A 21405-nucleotide genomic window follows, 5' to 3' on the forward strand; every position below is an offset into this window, starting at 1 on the left:
GAAATATTTGTAGCCAGCATGTCTTTATTTCCATTTAATCACTGATATATATATACCCATATTTTTGCCATACATCATTTCAATACATATTTTACATTTCAATACATCATTTAAAAAAAAAATTGTTTTGACTTTTTGTGTTTGCTGCGGGGTCTTTCCTTAGAGGTGCAAAGTGCCACTTACTCTCAACAAGCCACAGGTGTCAACATGCATTCATGGACAAGCTAACTGAGTCAAATGTAGTCAACATCAGTCATTCGCCTCATAGATAAAGTTAGTGATGACATCAGCTGTTTAACCCCAGAAGAAAAAGATTAGGGAGAAACACTGATGACAGTTGACCTTTGCCCCCCTGCAGGAGCGAGTGCCCTGCTGTCTGCTGGATCCTAATCACAGGTCAAAGTCTGCTTCTGAGTGTGTTGTCACACGCTCACAACACTACTCTCGCCCTGTCGACAACACCACTGACATTCTTGCCACCATGCTGCTGCGGACTCTTCTCCTCCTCCTATGTGTGTCGGCCGGCGTGTGCGCCACTCTGGGCCACTACCAGTCCACAGCCCAGGACAAGGAGGAACCTCCCGCGGTGGATCCACGAGACACGGTTGCAGAAGACCCCCCACTGGGTGAAGAACACAAAGAGCCTGAGGTGGACCACACAGCAGCTGAGGGTGTTGGTGCACCAGTTGCAAGCACACAGAGGCCACCTGAAGATGTGGAGATCCATGCTGAAGGCCAGCAGCAACCTTCTGAGGAGGAAGAGAGCAATGAGATCAAGCATGTCGAGACTAAACCGCCGGCGAACGTTTCCTCTCCGCGTGACGACAACAGCAGCTGGAGCATCAACTCGATCAGGAGCAGTTTCCAAACCGTGCACGGCTACTTCGACTCCCTGGTGGAGCTGGTGGGGGGACACAATGGCGTGTGTCAGTACCGCTGCAGATATGGTGAGTATGGTGACCCTTTTTACCATCAAATGATCATTCTTTTATGAGCACATCTGATCTATTCCACATTGTGTAACAGAGAGACAAGTTCTCACAATGGTACATCTTATCTTTTACGCAAGAACAACCTGGACCTTAGGTGGAGGACTGATGACTTCACATTGACCCATACTGAGATAATACTGTGGCCAAAATACTAGGACTATCCCTGATGTGCAGTTACCTTTTACTAATATGATCAATTTTATCAAATCTATTATATATTCAAACACACACAAAGTAGGAATTATTCATTATAAATAAAATATTTTCATAGTTAAAAAATGTTTTTCTTTTAAGTTTACGACATTCTGAATATTGTTTTTAACATTAAAAGAGCCTTCTAGACATGAAATAACACCCACATAGTCACCTTTACTGTGACGATCTGTCACTTCATTTCTGTTTGTGCCCCAAAAGGGACAAGCGGTAGAAAATGGATGGATGGATGGATGTTTTGTGTTTATACCCCTGTTCTGCAGCAACTCCACTGGCTACCCATCAAACATTGCATCCACTTTAAAATAATTATCCTCACTTTCAAAGCCATCCATAACCTCTCTCCATCATATCTCTCTGACCTGATCCATGTCGCCACGCCCTCACGTTCCCTAAGATCCTCTTCATCCATCCATCTCACTGTCCCTTTATTTCAACTGTCCACCATGGGTGCCCGAGCTTTCAGCCGCTCTGCCCCACATCTTTGGAACTCTTTACCACCAGACCTTCGCAACTTAGATTCAATATCCCTCTTCAAAGCAAGACTCAAAACATACCTATTCCTGACTGCTTATTCATTGTAATCATCTTTTCTTTTCTCTTTGTTGTTGTTGTTTTTTTTATTCAATTTGATTTTATTGTTGTGATTTTGTACTGTGTCCTTGAGTGCCCAGAAAGGCGCCTTATAAATAAAATGTATTATTATTATTATTATTTCCTATCAGTGCTCTTTTCCTGCTTGTCCCACCGAGCGCTGTTTTCCCCTCACCTGCTGCTGATTGGCAGCTGGGCCACACTTGGTGCTAATCAGCAGGCTTCTATTCATGCCTGCCTCGCCTGCTCTTCAGCGCTCGAGGATTGCTTATGTTTTGAGAACCGTTGTATGCACGACTGCTTCCTTCTCTGTTTAAATACATTAACATCATCTTACCTGATCACCACTCTCCTGGTTCCTGCATCTTGGGGTCACTACAACTGCAGCAATGTGAGTTCCTCACACTTTACACTTCTTTGATCCAATATGTTGACTGAGGCTGAGCCAATCAGTTGCCACGATACTGAAGAGCACGCTGTGATTGGTTTGGTCTCATCTAGTGGCCACTAACACTTTAGTAATGATGTTTCAAGTTCTTTTAGCCATTGACATGCTTGAACATGCTTAATTTAGGCCAAAAATATGCTTTAAATATGTTTTGTTTTTTTTAATCTGCAACATAGTTATACTATCTTAGACTTAGATTTAGACAAACTGTATTTATCTACAAGGGAAATTGTTCCACACAGTAGCTTAGTTACAAAGGATGGAAAGGGTAAGCGTGGAAAGGATAATGGAGGTATAAAGTAGACTAAAAATGTACCATAGTAGCAATATAAAATATAACATGTATGTAATATTTACATATTATATATACAGTATATAATATATACAGTATATAAAATATACTGATATATTATATTATATTTGTATCTAATACACTACCGTTCAAAAGTTTGGGGTCACATTGAAATGTCCTTATTTTTGAAGGAAAAGCACTGTACTTTTCAATGAAGATAACTTTAAACCAGTCTTAACTTTAAAGAAATACACTCTATACATTGCTAAAGTGGTAAATGACTATTCTAGCTGCAAATGTCTGGTTTTTGGTGCAATATCTACATAAGTGTATACAGGCCCATTTCCAGCAACTATCACTCCAGTGTTCTAATGGTACAATGTGTTTGCTCATTGGCTCAGAAGGCTAATTGTTGACTAGAAAACCCTTGTGCAATCATGTTCACACATCTGAAAACAGTTTAGCTCGTTACAGAAGCTACAAAACTGACCTTCCTTTGAGCAGATTGAGTTTCTGGAGCATCACATTTGTGGGGTCAATTAAACGCTCAAAATGGCCAGAAAAAGAGAACTTTCATCTGAAACTCGACAGTCTATTCTTGTTCTTAGAAATGAAGGCTATTCCACAAAATTGTTTGGGTGACCCCAAACTTTTGAACGGTAGTGTATATACAATATATGACAATCATATGTATATATACATATGTACAACATTGTGTTTCACAATTAGTGAAACATGATGTGGTGAAGGACGACTGTATGTTTGTAATGTTTGCAGTAACTAAAACCTTCTATTTTTATCGATGAGTCATTTAAATAAAACATTCAAAATTACCTTGGTGTTTTTTTAACTTACATTTTCATCAGTTAAGATTGTATTCCATATTTTATTTTTACTTTTTTAATTGTTCGAATATTGTATCCGTTGTTTTAAATATCATTGTTGCATGTTTTAATAAATAATCTTTTATATTAACTAATTGCACTGTTTTAATTAGCTTTTCCGCGCATATACATAAACATTGCAGAATGTGGTTCCCTGCCCTATAAAGACTACATTAGTAACTGCATTAGACGTCACTAAAGTTCAGGGGTGTACCTACTGCATAGTAATGCTGGTTATTCCCTGACAGGAGAACATCCTCAGCCCCGCCCCGACTACAAGCACCAAGAACCCAATGGCTGCAGCTCCTCTATGGTGGGATTCCAGGTGAATGTTGCTGTTCTTAGCAGCAAACATGTCACACAGGCAATCTTTGCAAACAACACAACAATCGAATGTAGTATCTCCCCTCTGACAGCTCGACCTGGGTATCCCCGCCATGACCGAGTGCTGTAACCATCTCGACGTGTGCTACGACAACTGTGGCGTTAACAAGTACGAATGTGACACCAACTTTCGCTCTTGTCTTCACAACATCTGCTCTGACCTGAAGAGAAGTCTTGGCTTTGTGTCCAAAGTGGAAGGTGAGACACTTGAAGATGTGAACTTTTTGCCGATACACAAATTAAGCTGCTCGGTTTTTGTTAGTACTGTATATCAGGGCCAAATCCTGCTTGGAAATGACACCAGACCAGCCCACTATCTCAGTTCCAAAACTTGGAAGACATTTTTTAAACAGATTCATTCAAACATTATACAGTAGCTCTGTTAAATACAAACCCCAAAACCAGGGAAGTTGAAACGTTGTGTAAATCGTAAATAAAAACAGAATACAATAATTTGCAAATCCTTTTCAACCTACATTCAATTGAATAGACTCCAAAGACAAGATACTTAACGTTCGAACTGGAAAACGTTGTTATTTTTGGCAAATATTAGCTCATTTGGAGTTTGATGCCGGCAACATGTTTTAAAAAAGCTGGCACAAGTGGCAAAAAGACTGAGAAAGTTGAGGAATGCTCATCAAACACTTATTTGGAACATCTCACAGGTGAACAGGCTAATTGGGAACAGGTGGGTGCCATGATTGGGTATTAAAGCAGCTTCCATGAAATGCGCAGTCATGCACAAACAAGGACAGGGCGAGGGTCACCACTTTGTTAACAAATGCGTGAGCAAATTGTCGAACAGTTTAAGGACAACATTTCTCAACGGGCTATTGCAAGGAATTTAGGGATTTCACCATCTAAGGTCTGTAATATCATCAAAATGTTCAGAGAATCTGGAGAAATTACTTCACGTAAGCGGCAATGCTCGTGACCTTGGATCCCTCAGGCGGTACTGCATCAAAAACCGACATCAGAGGGTAAAGGATATCACCACATGGGCGCAGGAACACTTCAGAAAACCACTGTCAGTACAGTTTGACGCTACATCTGTAAGTGCAAGTTAAAACTCTACTATGCAAAGCGAAAGCCATTTATCAACAACACACAGAAACGCAGCCGGCTTTGTTGGGCCCGAGCTCATCTAAGATGGACTGATGCAAAGTGGAAGAGTGTTCTGTTGTCTGACAACTCCACATTTCAAATTGTTTTTGGAAACTGTGGCTGTTGTGTCCTCCGGAACAAAGAGGAAAAGAACCATCCGGATTGTTATAGGCGCAAAGTTCAGAAGCCAGCATCTGTGATGGTATGGGGGTGTATTAGAGCCCAAGGCATGGGCAACTTACACATCTGTGAAGGCACCATTAAAGCTGAAAGGTACATACACGTTTTGGAGCAACATATGTTGCCATCCAAGCAACGTTATCATGGACACCCCTGCTTATTTCAGCAAGACAATGCCAAGCCATGTGTTACAACAGCGTGGCTTCATAGTAAAAGAGTGCGGGTACTAGACTGGCCTGCTTGTAATCCAGACCTGTCTCCCATTGAAAATGTGTGTTGCATTATGAAGTGTAAAATACGACAACAGAGACCCCAGAATGTTGAACAACTTAATGGGAAATAATTCCACCTAAGAAGCTTCAAAAATGTGTCTCCTCAGTTCCCAAACATTTACTGAGTGTTGTTAAAAGGAAAGGCCATGTAACACAGTGGTAAACATGCCCCTGTGCCAACTTTTTTGCAATGTGTTGCTGCCATTAAATTTTAAGTTAATGATTATTTGAAAAAAAAATAGGTTTCTCAGTTTGAACAGTAAATATCTTGTCTTTGCAGTCTATTCAATTGACTATAAATTGAAAAGGATGTGCACATCATTGTATTCTGTTTTTATTTACGATTTACACAACGTGTCAACTTCACTGGTTTTGGGTTTTGTTGATTGATCTTTGACTAACTTTCTAGCAAAGCGCTCCTGGGCTGTCAAACAATTAAAATATTTTACATTTAAATAGCGCCATTAAAGTAAAGTAGCTTTAAGTTATTACATTAACTTTGACACCCCAAATAGGGAGGGCTATTTTTTTCAGAATTTCAGAACTTTGACATAATAAATCGACAAAAATGTAATTTTTCTGCAGACTATAGTAGTTGTCAAGAATATACAAAATGATAATAATAGTGAAGGGAGAAGTCTTGCCCCATGGTCAACTTAGTTGAATAACCCTGCTGTGGAAATATATGTACATACTGTAAATCAGGAGTTCTTAACCTTTTTGACCTCGGGGCCCAACTTTTCCACTACAGAGGGGCCCAGGGCCTACTGAAATATTAACACTGAATAAGTCCTCGCACTCTTAATTTCTATTCAATGTTTAAATCTAACGTACTAACGGTTTCCAACGTTGTCAAATGATATGAAACCATGCATTAATCCCACAGATTATTATATATATATTTAACACATAAACTTTAGGCTTAGGTCAGGCTGATTAGAAAAATAAGTACTAACCAATTATATAGCGTTAAAAGGGACTCATAAATATTTGGCGAAAAATACATTTACATACAATTATGTTGCGCTAATATACATAAACTCAGGGGCGCCGAAAAGGGGGGGTAAAGGAGACGAATTCTTGGGGCCCATGATGGAGGGGGGCCCAGAGAGGCCCCTACTGATGATGAAATTATAATACAGGGGGCCCTGTAAAGATTATTTTCATGGGGCCCAAAATCCCTAGCGGCGCCCGTGCATAAACTCAATGATTAATTAATATATTTCTTAGCTAAACGGAAATTAAGGTGCAAATTAAAATACCGCTTCACCACTTTAGTCATAATTTTTTGCGCTTAAGAAACTTCCCTATGACTTTAGCTCCAGACTTCTTTTGTTTGTTTGACATTGTCATTACTGCCACAAGTGGTGGAAAAGTGTATTACCACTGAGTACCTCTGCAGCCCTTACGAACCACTGCTGAGAAACAGATCTTTTTTGGCGGCCCTCTAGATGACGCTGGTGGCCTAACAACGGGCCTCGGCCCTATGGTTAAGAAACACTGCTTTGTAAGTAATGCATTCATAATTCAGGGGAAAGGATGAAAGACTGAAGTCAACACGGATTATTGTGGTGAACTATACATGTATTCATGAATTCTTATAATACTAATAGCCATACTTGCCAACCTTGAGACCTCCGATATCGGGAGGTGGGGGGTGGGGGTGGGGGGCATGGTTAAGAGGAGAGTATATTTACAGCTAGAATTCACCAACTAAGTATTTCATATATATATATATATATATATATATATATATATATATATATATATATATATATATATATATATATATATATATATATATATATATATATATATATATATATATATATGTGTGTATGAAATACTTGACTTTCAGTGAATCCTAGCTATATATATGTATATATATATATATATATATACTTATTTTATTATACATATAAAAAATTAAATACTTGAATTTCAGTGTTCCGGAGGCTATCCAGTAGATGGCAGCATTGTCCCGTTTAACTTCTCCGTTCATGAATGAGTATATTATTTCGGCCACCGTGTTCAATGGAGAAGTCTGTTTTACAAAATGTAAAGGCAACATAATTACATACCCCTTCCCCTTCGAACTGTCCTGGCTGAACTGAAATTCTTGTTTCCATTCGTTTTGAAACTTGCAAGCGTATTTGTTCATCTTGCTCGTCGACGGCGTCGCCATGTCGGTAACTTCCTCGTTCTTCTGCTTCGTCTCCTTGTTGTGTGCGCAGTTGTGCACTCTACTCTCTAAAGGCCGTAGATGTTATGACGTCATTGGGCAGGCAAGCTGTTTATATTGTGGGAAAGAGGACGTGAGAACAGGCTGTCCCCACTCAGGTCCGCATTGAGCTGGAGGGGGCGTGGCCTCCAGCTCCGGCTGAATACCGGGAGTTTGTCGGGAGAAAATTTCTGCCGGGAGGTTATCGGGAGAGGCGCTGAATACCGGGAATCTCCCGGTAAAAACGGGAGGGTTGGCAAGTATGCTAATAGCTGTAATACAAATAATATTATATAATGATTACAATAAAATAATATATTGAAAATGAAAATATATTAATGTGCATACATACAGGTAATTGATTAATACAAATAATGTATATGTATATTTAAAAAATAAATATAATAAAATAAAATGTATGTTTTTATATTATTATACTGTATATACTATGCATTGCTATCTTTGTCAAAGTAAAAATTGTCTTAGTATTGATTTCATTGGCTTGAAAAAAAAATCCTCTGCTTGTGGTTTTCCCTCCTGTCAGCCTGCGAGTCAATGGCGGACGCTTTGTACAACACGGTGTGGACTCTTGGATGCCGGCCTTACATGAACAGCCAGAGGGCAGCTTGTGTGTGTGACGGGGAGGAAAGGGACGAACTGTGACACTGTGGACACAAACTGTAGCTATCAAAACTATCAGGTTTTATCATTTTGGAATTACAGCAAGTGAGATTGGAATATTTAATAATGAACTACATGTACACTTTCTGCAGTGCATCCATCTTTAAGGCCAATTGTTGGGCCTTATGACTCTATCAAAATCCATTTCTTTAATAACTCCAGAGTGTTTTGTGGGAATAATTCTGAATGTACCAGACAACAGTGTAATATATTTGTTATTTATGTGACCACAGACTTAACATAAATGTCTCTCACTACAAGGTCAGCTAAAATGGCAGAGATCTCTGTAAAGTTTATTCTGCAGTTCCAAAACCATAGGTGAATTGTCCTGGAATGTGTGTTGAAATTAATGGTTTTGTGTATATGTCACACAAAACATTTGCTGGGATAGGCTCCAGCTCACCTGTGACCCTGAACCTCATCATGAGCAGTTATAGAAAAATGACGTTTTAACACAAGAACAATGTGCTCAAAGAAACATTTGTGAGTCAAACGTGTCCCTGGAGTTCGAATCCGTCTGGTTGGATGAAGATGGGGCCTCCGCTCAGCGTGTGCCGCTCCTGAGATGGCACATCCCGACGGAAGCGTCCCCGACAAGGCTGAGCACAGCGAGAGTCCCCCAGGCTGCACACCAACACCTGACAGTGGAGGAAGACCTGCTGTAAAGGAGCAGAGATGCTGCATTAATAACTTCAACAACATACTGTCAGCACACACACACACACACACACACACACACACACACACACACACGCACACACACTCACGCACGTTGCAGCCAGCTGGCTCCCAGCAGGCTGCTTTTTACTCACCCGGTTTTCCTTGCCAATGAACTTGAAGACAGGAACCTGGTAGTGCTTGGAGAGTTGGTCCTTGGATGAGTACTGAGTCACTGTTTCATCAGAGATGCACCTGCTCACAAGACACAAGATTAAAGGAATCGCTGCAGACATGCTCACTTTGTTATTTATTTTTAGATTTGATGTTTACTCAAACACCTCCAAGGCCTTCAAACTTGCTTTACTTGAAATAAGAAATAGTGCAAAGAACATCAAGACTATATTCCCAAGAAAATGCACAGGAAGATCCAATTTAGAGGGAAAAAAACATGCCTCTCTAAGGTCTAACTAGCTGAATCTATGAATGTGTGACATCACGCGATATTTCACCAGATCCTGTTCAGTTCAGCAAGCGTTTGAAGAATGACCGTGTGACTGTTTTCTAAAAAAGAAAAGTGTAAAGATAACCATCCATCCTTGCATTTTCTCCAGATTGTCCCTCTCCATAGAACCATAATGTGTATTTACTGGTGCTGCACCATAGGAAATAGTGCACAGTTAAGCAATTATTATATTCATCTATTTTCTATACCACTTGGGCTAGAGTCACGGGTAAGCTGGGGCCTATCCCAGTTGACTTGAGCAGAAGGCAATTTCAGGGCATATAATGTGTAATTTATATACACACACACACACACACACACACACACACACACACACACACACACACACACACACACACACACACACACACACACACACACACACACATCTATATATATATATATATATATATATATATATATATATATATATATATATATATATACTGTGTACCGTATTTTTCGGAGTATAAGTCGCACCGGAGTATAAGTCGCACCTGCCGAAAATGCACAATAAAGAAGGAAAAAAACAGATATAAGTCGCACTGGAGTATAAATCGCATTTTTGGGGGAAATTTATTTGATAAAACCCAACACCAAGAATAGACATTTGAAAGGCAATTTAAAATACATAAAGAATAGTGAACAACAGGCTGAATAAGTGTACGTTATATGACGCATAAATAACCAACTGAGAACGTGCCTGGTATGTTAACGTAACATATTATGGTAAGAGCCATTCAAATAACTATAACACATAGAACATGCTATACGTTTACCAAACAATCTGTCACTCTTAATCGCTAAACCCGATGAAATCTTATACGTCTAGTCTCTTACATGAATGAGCTAAATAATATTATTTGATATTTTACGGTAATGTGTTAATAATTTCACACATAAGTCGCTCCTGAGTATAAGTCGCACCCCCGGCCAAACTATGAAAATAACTGCGACTTATAGTCCGAAAAATACGGTATATATATATATATATATATATATATATATATATATATATATATATATATATATATATATATATATATATATTTATATACATACATATACACATATACTGTATATATATATATATATATATATATATATATATATATATTTATATACATACATATACACATATACTGTATATATATATATATATATATATATATATATATATATATATATATATATATATATATATATATATATATATATATATATATATATATATATATATATATATATATATATACTTACATATATATACATACATATATATATATCGAGTCACAGGTAAGCTGGAGCTTATCCCAGTTGACTTGGGGCAGAAGGCAATTTTAGGGCATATAATGTGTAATATATACACACACACACACACATGTCATTTGCTTTTGCTAGTCTGTTATTAAAGAGCGTCTTTCAGCAAAGGACGCAGATTGTTGGCTAAAAGTGAGTTGCTTTCTCTGTCCATTTATCTGCTTGCCTGAGCAGCAAGTCAATCCCTGTCATGGAGGCCAAACAGTTTGGAGTAAACTCAAATAAAGTGTGTATGTTTTTTGGGTGGGCAGGGGGGTGAGCAGTGCAACACAAGGACAAGGTGCAAATTCTATAGTCTAATTCCACACAGAAGATATGTTTAAACAAGTCTGTTAAAACTGAGATGGTGTTCTGTTCGCAGGTTAGAGAGGTGTGACATCACACAAAGTGGGAGAAGGTGTCGTGTTATTTTTATTTAACGCTCAGATTTTCTCACATTCTGGACACCAACTATAGAAACAATAAGTTTTACAATAACATTGTTGGTAACAAACACTAGAGTGTTCCTTGTCAAAGATGTTTTGTTTTTTAGCCTACTTTTTTTTTCAAATTACACAATTACAGTGTTTTTTTTTTTTTTAATATGGTCATAAATGTATTTACTGTACTTAGCTGCAGAGAGTACCAGGCGTCTATTCGAGGTACAGTGTATCCGGAAAGTATTCACAGCGCTTCACTTTTCCCACATTTTTTGTATGTTCCAAAATACAATAAATTATTTATTGTCCTGAAAATTCTACACACAATACCCCATGACAACGTGAAAATGTTTAGTTTTTTTTAAGCGAATTTATTATGAATAAAAAAAATCACATTGACATAATTATTGACAGCCTTTGCACAATACTTTGCAATGTACAGAGAAATCCCGGATGAAAACCAAGGCTTAAAAAAAAAAAAAAGAAAGAAAACCAAGGCTTCCCATCCAACCTGATGGAGCTTGATTTCTGCAAAAGAGGAATAGGCTGAACTGCCCAAAGATGTGCCAAGCTTGTGGCATCATATTCAAAAAGACTTGAGGCTCTAATTGCTGCCAAAGGTGCATCAACAAAGTGTTGAGCAAAGGCTGTGAATACTTAAGTTCATGTGAATTGTGTCAGTTCCTTATTTCTAATACATTTGCAAAAAATAAAATAACATTGTCATTTTGGTGTATTGTCTGTAGAATTTAAACGACAAAAAAAAGGTTATATTCCATTTAGGAATACGGCTGAAACATAACGAAATGTGGAAAAAGTGAAGCGCTGTGAATACTTTCCGGACGCACAGGGCGACTATTTTTTTTTAGTTAATACATGAAGACAAAACATAAAATAGTTGAAAAAACAGTCAATAATTTTTATTCTATTATTATTATTTTTTAATCAGTTTTTTTCTAAGTAAATATTAACACTTACAACAACACTTACAGTATATTGTGAAATGCAATATAATAAATATGACAAATGATATGATCATTTTTGTGGACACTACTTTTTTTGGGGAGGGGAGGGGGGGTTGTTCCACAATTAAATAAAGACACTTCAATACCGAATCAAACATACAGTATTGGTTCTGGACATAACCACGATAAATATATTTTGCAAAGTAGGAATGATTGATTATTAAATATGATATTTTCATAGCTATAGTATAAAATATCTGTTTATGACCTTCTAAATGTTTTTCTTAACATTACAAGAACCCTGTAGACATTAAATGCCACCCTTTAGTTACCTTTACGCTCTTTTAAGCCAATATAGTACTACTGCCTAAGGCTGGGCCAATCAGTGACCATGATACTGAACATCACACTCTGATTGGTTTAGTCTCATTTAGTGGCCAATACTACTGTAGTGTTGATTGTTTTAGTTCATTTAGTCATTTGTGTGCTTGAAAATGCTTAATTTAGGGCCAATATGCTTCAAAAAATGGTAACACTTTAGTATGGGGAACATATTGTAAATAACAAAGATTTAATTTAGAGTTATTTGAACACTAGGGGAACATATAAGGGTTAGGGTTACAAATAAGCAATAATACTGAGGTTTTTGAGGGAAGACTCTTAGTTAATGGTTATATATTAAGGCCATGCAGAATAAGGCTTTAATAAGTACTTAATAGTGACTAATTAAGAGCCAATATGTTACTAACTTGCATGTTAATAAACAACTAATTAATGGTGAATATGTTCCCCATACTAAAGTGTTCCCCAAAAAATAAGAATATTAAAAAAAAAAAACTGCGATGTGTTAAAGCTGCAATATTTGAAGTGACAACTGTATACAAACATATTTTGTGTTATAAAGAATATAGAAATGTATATTTTAGATTGTAGTACGGCTTTTGTCGCTCACTGAAAGCTAGTTTGTCGTTTGCTTTGTCATCAGTTTTAGTTGCGTTTGTTCCAGTTGGAATAAAAACACTCTAAAAGCTTTCTGTTCATTTCCTACCTAACTTTTTTCCTCCTGCCTCCAGCAAACTGAGCTCTTTTCTTGTCTGCAAACTTCAGCTTGTTACAACATTTTTTTAGGTCAGTGTTAAAATGTTTTGCCTTTAAACATAACTAGAGTTAGCGCTAGTAGGTTGAAATAAAGTGTTCTCTTTAATATCTATCAAGCTGCTGAAAATAGTTACCTGGAGTTCAAGGGCCGCGGTGATGGCGGTTGATTTTCTACTCACCCGTCTTTGATGAGGTAGTACTTGATGGCCTGGTCAGCTTTGGGTCCTGGCGTGGCGAAGCAGCTTTCTACCAGAGCAGAGAGACCCTCCACCCGCTCTTTGGGCTCCACGCCGAAGAAGAGGGAGTCGTGAAGGCGCAGCTGGGGCGGCGTGCGGTAAGGCTCGGAGAACTGGGCGCTCTTGAAGAGCTCCAGTGAGAAGGGGAAGACGCCCTGACTGTGGCCCGCCAGCTGCAGGTCGACGCTGCGCTGACTGGCCTGGTAACCATCAGACACTTGGTACTCTCTGGGGAACTCACAGGTGACTGGCAGCACTAATTTACTGGTGCGGACTATCAGGTCCATGCTGCTACCAGGACTGGACCTGGGGAGGCCCGTCACCAAGTTGGTGCCCACTATCTTGTCTTCTGTGACCTAAGAGGGAGGGGTCAGCATTGTCATCATCTGCATAAAGAGATAATACTAATGTATGTAATACGATAGGAAAAGGATTCATATGGCCCCATTCATCGTGGTTTACCTGATACATGAAACATGACCAAATGGAAAGTGCACTATGTACTATCCACTTTAGTGTTTTGTGGCAATTCCAACCTTGACCACAGCATCAGTTGCTATGTAGAGTGGCGCTTTCAATCATTTTCAGCAGACTGCATTGTCAAATGATTGACAGCCCCTACTTCCTCTCATGCGAGATCCACCCAGGAATGGGACCATATGACTACATTCTCTACTACAGTGTTTTTCAACCACTGTGCCGCATGAGATACAGTCTGGTGTGCCGTGGGAGATTATCTAATTTCACCTATTTGGGTTAAAAATATTTTTTTTGCAAACCAGTAATTATAGTCTGCAAATTATGTGTTGTTGTTGAGTGTCTGTGCTGTCTAGAGCTCGGCAGAGTAACCATGTAATACTCTTCCATATCAGTAGGTGGCAGCCGGTAGCTAATTCCTTTGTAGATGTCGGAAACAGCGGGAGGCAGTGTGCAGGTAAAAAGGTGTTTAATGCTTAAACCAAAAATAAACAAAAGGTGAGTGCCCCTAAGAAAAGGCATTGAAGCTGAGGGAAGACTACGCAGAACGAAACTGAAACTGAACTGGCTACAAAGTAAACAAAAACAGAATGCTGGACGACAGCAAAGACTTACTGTGGAGCAAAGACGGCGTCCACAATGTACATCCGAACATAACATGACAATCAACAATGTCCCCACAAAGAAGGATAAAAACAACTGAAATATTTTTGATTGCTAAAACAAAGTAGATGCGGGAAATATCGCTCAAAGGACGACATGAAACTGCTACAGGAAAATACCAAAAAAATAGAAAAAGCCACCAAAAGGAGCGCAAGACAAGAACTAAAACACTACACACAGGAAAACAGCAAAAAACTCAAAATAAGTCACGGCGTGATGTGACAGGTCGTGACAGTACACCTACTTTGAGACAAGAGCTGTATTGATGCATGCTTGGTTATGGTTTAAAGTCATATCCAACAACGATTTTTTACTGTCAACTGAGCTTCGTTTTTTAATGATTTCTGCTGGTGGTGTGCCTCCGGATTTTTTCAACGCAAAAAATGTGCATTGGCTCAAAAAATGTTGGAAAATACTGCCCTACTGTATGTGGCGAACAGGTGTCATTTACCTGCACAACAGTACCACATGTCTTCAGGCTGAAGCTCAGGTTGACGTGTGTACCATTGGAGACACCAACACATGAGGAGTTGGACAAGAAGAGGTCCAGACCTCCAACCAGGTCCTTTGGTACTGACACTGTAATACTGCTGGGGTCACACTGGACTGGCACTGCAGGACATGATCAACATATTCTCACTAACACATACATCACAATTTATATTCTCACTATAAGCAATTCATACCCCACCTGACCAATACATGCTGTTATTTTATCTAGTCCAATACAAACAGATTAAATCTATCTTATTATTATTAGATTGGTTTTTCTATACCAAATTGGTTTAAAAAAATGATGAATAACTATTTTCCTCAATGTAAGATTTTTTTTCTTCTATTGACAACACCTCTTTTGTGATAACATACTGAATATGTAAAATGACTGTGTGTATGTATGAATGATTTAAGTTGTGTTTTCCCCTAAACACACACACAAACTAAATAATCACAGATTTAACTTCATCTGGAACTTAATTTATTTTTCCAAATAATTGAATCTTACACAAAAATACTTCAATTGATATATATTTTAAAAAATTTAGGCATTTACATATTATATTATATAGTAATAAATTATATTTTTTAGCATTGTATCGTTTTTCTTCAAAAACATACATTATATACACAGTATTTATACTATGCATGTTTAAACTTTTATATATATATATATATATATATATATATATATATATATGTATATATATATTTATATATATATGTATATATATATATATATATATATATATATATATATATATATATATATATACGGTATATATATATATATATATATATATATATATATATATATATATATATATATATATAGTACTGTATATTATATTATAATGTATATATTCATATATATATACATATATGTATATATATATATATATATATATATATATATATATATATATATATATATATATATATATATATATATATATATATATATATATATATATTTTATATATATATATATATATATATATATATATATATATATATATATATATATATATATATATATATATATATATATATATATATATATATATATATATATATATATATATACTATATAGTATGTATTATATAGTATTATATATTATAGAGTACTGTATACTATAGTATATTATGCATCCGGCCCTTTGTGCGTCCCTGTCCGGCCCGCGTGAGGCCAATTATAAATTACAAAATAAATTTTAAAAAGTATCTATGTCGAGTGTGCAATACAACGGTGCTGCTTTTGTTTTGAAAATCGTTATTTGTATTACTTCCGTGTGGACGTATGCGTGTGCGTGATTGTGAGTGAATGTGAACAGCTGCAATCATAAAATAACAAAATAAAGTTGAAAAAACATCTATGTCGTGCGCGCAATACAACTGTGCTGCTTTTGTTTTGAAAAGTATTATTTATGGGTGTGTGTCCGTGTGTAACCTGCGAGTGAAGATGCACATGCAGCGACAAGTGATGCACGGTTTACACCCGAGACGCTAAAAAGAGAAAATTTGATGAAGAATGGCGTGTTTCCAACAAGACATGGACTGCAAAGCAACGTTCCCTCTAAGGTGCGTGCCTGCGCAATTGCGCACTATTCAAGCGTCTGCTGCGCGCAGCAAATATATGCCGCGCACCAAATCAAATCCCATCTGAATTCTAAACAAAAGAAACATATTTATTCTATGTAATTTTGCGATGCAACTTTGAGTGACAGTGACAACAAGCGGCCCTAACGGTGTTCGTCAACACCGTTCAATTGAACACCGTTCAATTATTGTAACGTCTATCGAGATGCTTCGAGGACAGGAATTATATCGATCACTTTATTGAGCAAAACTGTTTATATTCGGACATAACCACACCAAAAACATGAGTAAAACAATTCTATCTCGAAAAACTAGTCATTTTCTGCCGTACAAACCAGGCCAAAACCAACTTGTCATCTGTCACCAACACGCATAGCACTAAACCACTGGTGCGTTTATGGCCACACAAAAAGTCGGACAACTCAAACACCACACAAAGTTACACTATGACTCCTCAGTCATACGTGTGCTTATTTTACTGTCATTTATTATTAATGTTAATTTATTTATATTAGTCATGGAATGCTGTTACACACACTATGTTGAAGTATTACTATTATTATTAATTATTATTATTATTATTATTATTATTTATCTTACGGTATATATCAAAAATAATATTGAGCAAAATTTAATTGAAATATTGTCGATGTGGCCCTCCAGCAGTGCTCGGGTTGCTCATGCGGCCCCCAGTAAAAATTAATTGCCCACCCCTGCTGTATACAGTGTACGGATATATGTTAAGTTAAAGTTAAAGTTAAAGTACCAATGATTGTCACACACACACTAGGTGTGGTGAAATTTGTCCTCTGCATTTGACCCATCCCCTTGCTCACCCCCTGGGAAGTGAGGGGAGGTGAGGGGAGCAGTGGGCAGCGGCGGTGGCCACGCCCAGGAATCATTCTTGGTGATTTAACCCCCAATTCCAACCCTTGATGCTGTGTGCCAAGCAGGGAGGTAATGGGTCCCTTTTTTATAATCTTTGGTATGACTCGGCTGGGGTTTGAACTCACAACCTACCGATCTCAGGGCGGACACTCTAACCACAAGGCCACTGTGCAGTCGTCCCTCCCTTTTGTTTGGTTTTCTTAAAGCATATTCTACAACATTTTTGCCCTACATTTCAAGCACAAAAATGGCTAAAATTAACTAACAATATCAATAGTAGTATTGGCCACTAGATGAGACTGTTACGGCTACTCTTGCGTTCAAAAAAGTTCCAAAAAATAAAAATAAAGATGGCAGAGTAGTCCCCTGAGGAGGTCTATGACTCACTAATACCTAATAAGCACTCGCCGAGATATTTCTAGATTCCAAATGATCATAATTTATTTTCACCAACAAAAATATTCTCCGTGGTGGACTTCAGAATAATCAAAATAAGACTTATTTAGCAGTAGATAAACTGTCTCACTCCTCACTCCTTCAACATGATAGACAGACAAAAGGAGCACCCAGCTGTCCCCTCTCCTTAATCATAGGAGGAGGACGCTCACACCAGCAGGACGACCGTGAGCAGCTGAAAACAATCAGAGTCAATCATAATTCATCTACAACATTCAATTAATTAATCAACATCATCATTGGCATTATTTGATTTACCATTGTCAAAAAATTAATAAATAAATAATATAGCTAGGCTCCAACATCCCGGCCCCTAATTGTGGGCTCTAGCAAAACAATTACATAAATAATAATATTCAAAAGGAGCCATAATAAAAATCAATACAATACAATGTTCTTCAAATTCAAAGTTAATTAATTTACTTGACTATTAGTTTAATCAAAGTCCATAATCATATCAGACTATCTGAAGCGGTCATTGATTCATCGAGACTTGAGAACCGAAGCCCCCCTCAGTCCATCAAGCTGCTTCCATTAGCAGGCAGAGCTTATCTATTGGTCGTTGAACCGTGTTGGTCTTGGTTTTAACCAAAACACTTCTCACAAAGCCTCTGGCATCTGGAAATGTCTTTACAATACGGCCCATAATCCATGAGTTTCTTTAAGTCCAGCACTATTTGCCCCTGCCTCATCACTGTCACAATCCTGGGCTGGTCTTCTTTGCTGTCGGACTTGAGTGGACTGCTTGGTCCAGCCCTGGTTTTGCTTTCACTTATATCTTGACACCTCCGGGCTTGAGCGCTCTCTTTGGGCCCCGTTAGTGGTGCTGGTTATGTTATGTTATGTTATGTTATACTTTTACTGCCAGTGTTGCTGCAGTGAGTTCAAGCCGGGGTATGGTGATCTGCCGGAGAGGTGAGACTCTGGGCTTTCCAAATATGAAGGAGATATGGATTTTGCCGAGGTGATTTGTGAATCTAAGGTAGCTTACTGTACCATAACCTGACTCACTTGCATCACAGAAGTGATGCAGTTCAGAAGTCTCTACTGGGTCAAAATGTTCAGGCTTTATGCATCTTGGTACCTGAAATCCACTTAACTGATCCAACTCCCTGATCCATCTCTGCCAGGGCCTTGCAAACTCCTGTGGAATAACTTGGTCCCATCCATACTTGGATTTGCAGAGCTCTTGAAGTATTTGTTTGGCTTTCAGGATGAAAGGAGAGAAAAACCTAATGGGTCATAAACTGAACTAACTGTGGAGAGTATAGCTCTCCTGGTAGCAGGCCGGCTCTTGATAGTTATTTTAAAGCTGAAGGTGTCACTGTGCGTGTCCCACCGGATTCCAAGTGCAGGCTCAACTGCAGTTTGTTCATTTAGCTTTTCCTTATCCAGGTCCAGTTCCTTAACTACCTTTGCTCTGTGATGCTCAGGAATGCTTGCTAACACCTCACAGTTATTGGTGACTCATTTTGTCAATGTGAAGCCTCCCTGGCTGCAGGCTTCAGTGAGATCTGTAATGAGCTTCATAGCTTCGTCCACTGTTGCCAAAGATCTGAGGCAATCATCCACACAAAAGTGTTTTTTGATTGTTTTCATGACTTCATCAGAGTAATGTTTCTCATTGTCATCAGTAGTTTGACACAGGGCAAAATTAGCAACGCTTGGGGATGATACGGCGCCAAAGAGGTGAACTTTCATCCTGTAAACCTCAAGCGGTTTGCTGATGTCACCCTCTGGCCACCACAAAAACCTCAGGAAGTCTCTGTCCTTTTTATCAACATTTACTTGGTAAAACATTGCCTCAATGTCTGCCATCACTGCAATTTGTTCCTGGCGAAACCTTAATAGCACTCCAATGAGGGTGTTCGTTAAGTCTGGCTCTTGGAGTAGCTCCCTGTTCAGAGACGTTCCGTTAAATGAGGACGTGCAGTCGAACACCACCCTCAGTTTGAGCTTCCGCTTGTGGCGAACGCCATGATGCGGGATATACCACATCTGTCCATCCTCTCTGTGAAGCTACTAAGGTGGAACCTTTTCCGCATAATCCTTTCTGAGAATGTCCTCCATGAAGGATGTGTATTCCTCAGCATACATCTTGTCCTTTCTAAATTTTTTCACGGGATACAGTGCACGTTCTTTTACCATATGATAGTTATCAGGCATGACTTTATCTTTATCCCGGAAAGGCAGGGGCAGATGATAGTGACCATCTTTAAGAAACACTGAACTTGATGCGATCTCCATAAAACATTTATCCTCAACTGACATCTAATTTTTCTCTTCATATACGTTCTCAGAGAAATCATGGTTATATTGTTTGATGAGGAGGTTCTTCAGCTCAATTACTGAGACTCTGTTAGTTGACAGTGCAATGGTCCCAGCATGTTCTGTAGCAATGCAACTGAGTGGTCCAGTTACCACCCATCCTACTATGGTTTGGACTGCATATGGTCCATTTTTTTGACTGTTTATTATATTCCATGGTTCCATTGCCCGAGGAACATCAGTCCCAATAAGAAGTTTAATATCTGCCTCAATTTCTTTTAAATCAATGCCACCAAGATATGGCCACCTCTTAATTCAGCCTCTGTGATGATGTTTTCCTTTGAGACAGGTATTTTGCTCTGTGTATACACTTTCGGCAGGTCCAGATATGTGAACCCTTCCAAGTCTCCAACCTCCAGTCCTCTGATCTCATAGGTCTTCGCAGGCTTTTCCTGTCCCATTGTTCGCAAAATAGTTTCTGTTTTGCGTCCTTCCACATTCAGTTGGTTCATTAGATTCTCTGTGCAAAATGTTGCCGTGCTGCCTGGATCGAGGAAGGCATAGGTCTGAACATACCTGTTCCCTTTTCCCGCTTTAACTCTGACTGGCACGATTGCAAGTGCACAGTCTTTCCCTGCCCCGGCGGTTGCATCACCGGCTGAAACAAGAGCACTGCTTATAGGAGTTGATTCTGTCTCAGCAGTAGGCTTTGCTTGATTTTCCTGCCTTGGGCCTTTTTCACTTGGAATATGAAGTACAGTAGGATGTTTCATTTTGCAAACCTGACACATTAATCTTCTTTTATAATTTTTGCTTAGATTACCTTTTAGTAGGCAACCAAAACAATATCCATGCCTTCTTAAAAATGCAACCTTTTTGTGATGTGACTGTGTTTTGAATTGTGAGCAGTCAATCAGAGCATGTTTGCCATGACAACATCCACATAAAGGGATGATAACACTAGGTGTGGTTTGAGCAGGTTGTTGTGGAACAGATGATTGCTTTACAGTGCATCCTGCTGGCTCTGTATTCACAGCTACTGTAGTAGCAAAGCTGCTCTTTCTGCCTCTGATTGGTTTTGGATCACTTTTGCT

General features: G+C 38.3%; 2 protein-coding genes across 3 annotated transcripts in view; one reads left to right on the forward strand and one right to left on the reverse strand.

The window, feature by feature from the left end:
* The first annotated feature begins 288 nt into the window (after window positions 1-288).
* Window positions 289-9686, forward strand: pla2g12b (phospholipase A2, group XIIB). Of its 2 annotated transcripts, none has more exons than XM_062058416.1 (4): window positions 289-947; window positions 3672-3736; window positions 3840-4005; window positions 8129-9686. In XM_062058416.1, exons 1-4 carry the CDS (start codon window positions 482-484, stop codon window positions 8245-8247), a joined length of 816 nt encoding a protein of 271 aa, XP_061914400.1. In that variant the 5' UTR covers window positions 289-481; the 3' UTR covers window positions 8248-9686. The 2 variants fall into 2 exon arrangements, with proteins under 2 accessions (XP_061914400.1, XP_061914399.1); XM_062058415.1 differs by having other exon boundaries at window positions 292-947; window positions 3672-3748; window positions 8129-9685.
* Window positions 8238-21405, reverse strand: part of oit3 (oncoprotein induced transcript 3) — a 31308-nt gene continuing 18140 nt past the window's right edge. The window contains exons 6-9 of the mRNA XM_062058414.1: window positions 15057-15217; window positions 13409-13821; window positions 9078-9177; window positions 8238-8924 (exon numbers count right to left, since the gene is read on the reverse strand). Of these exons, the coding sequence (XP_061914398.1) occupies window positions 8754-8924; window positions 9078-9177; window positions 13409-13821; window positions 15057-15217 (845 nt within the window). The 3' untranslated portion in view covers window positions 8238-8753. The remainder of the gene's footprint in view (window positions 8925-9077; window positions 9178-13408; window positions 13822-15056; window positions 15218-21405) is intronic.

This window comes from Entelurus aequoreus, linkage group LG09 (genome assembly GCF_033978785.1).
Source record: "Entelurus aequoreus isolate RoL-2023_Sb linkage group LG09, RoL_Eaeq_v1.1, whole genome shotgun sequence".
Classification (NCBI taxonomy): Eukaryota; Metazoa; Chordata; class Actinopteri; order Syngnathiformes; family Syngnathidae; genus Entelurus; species Entelurus aequoreus.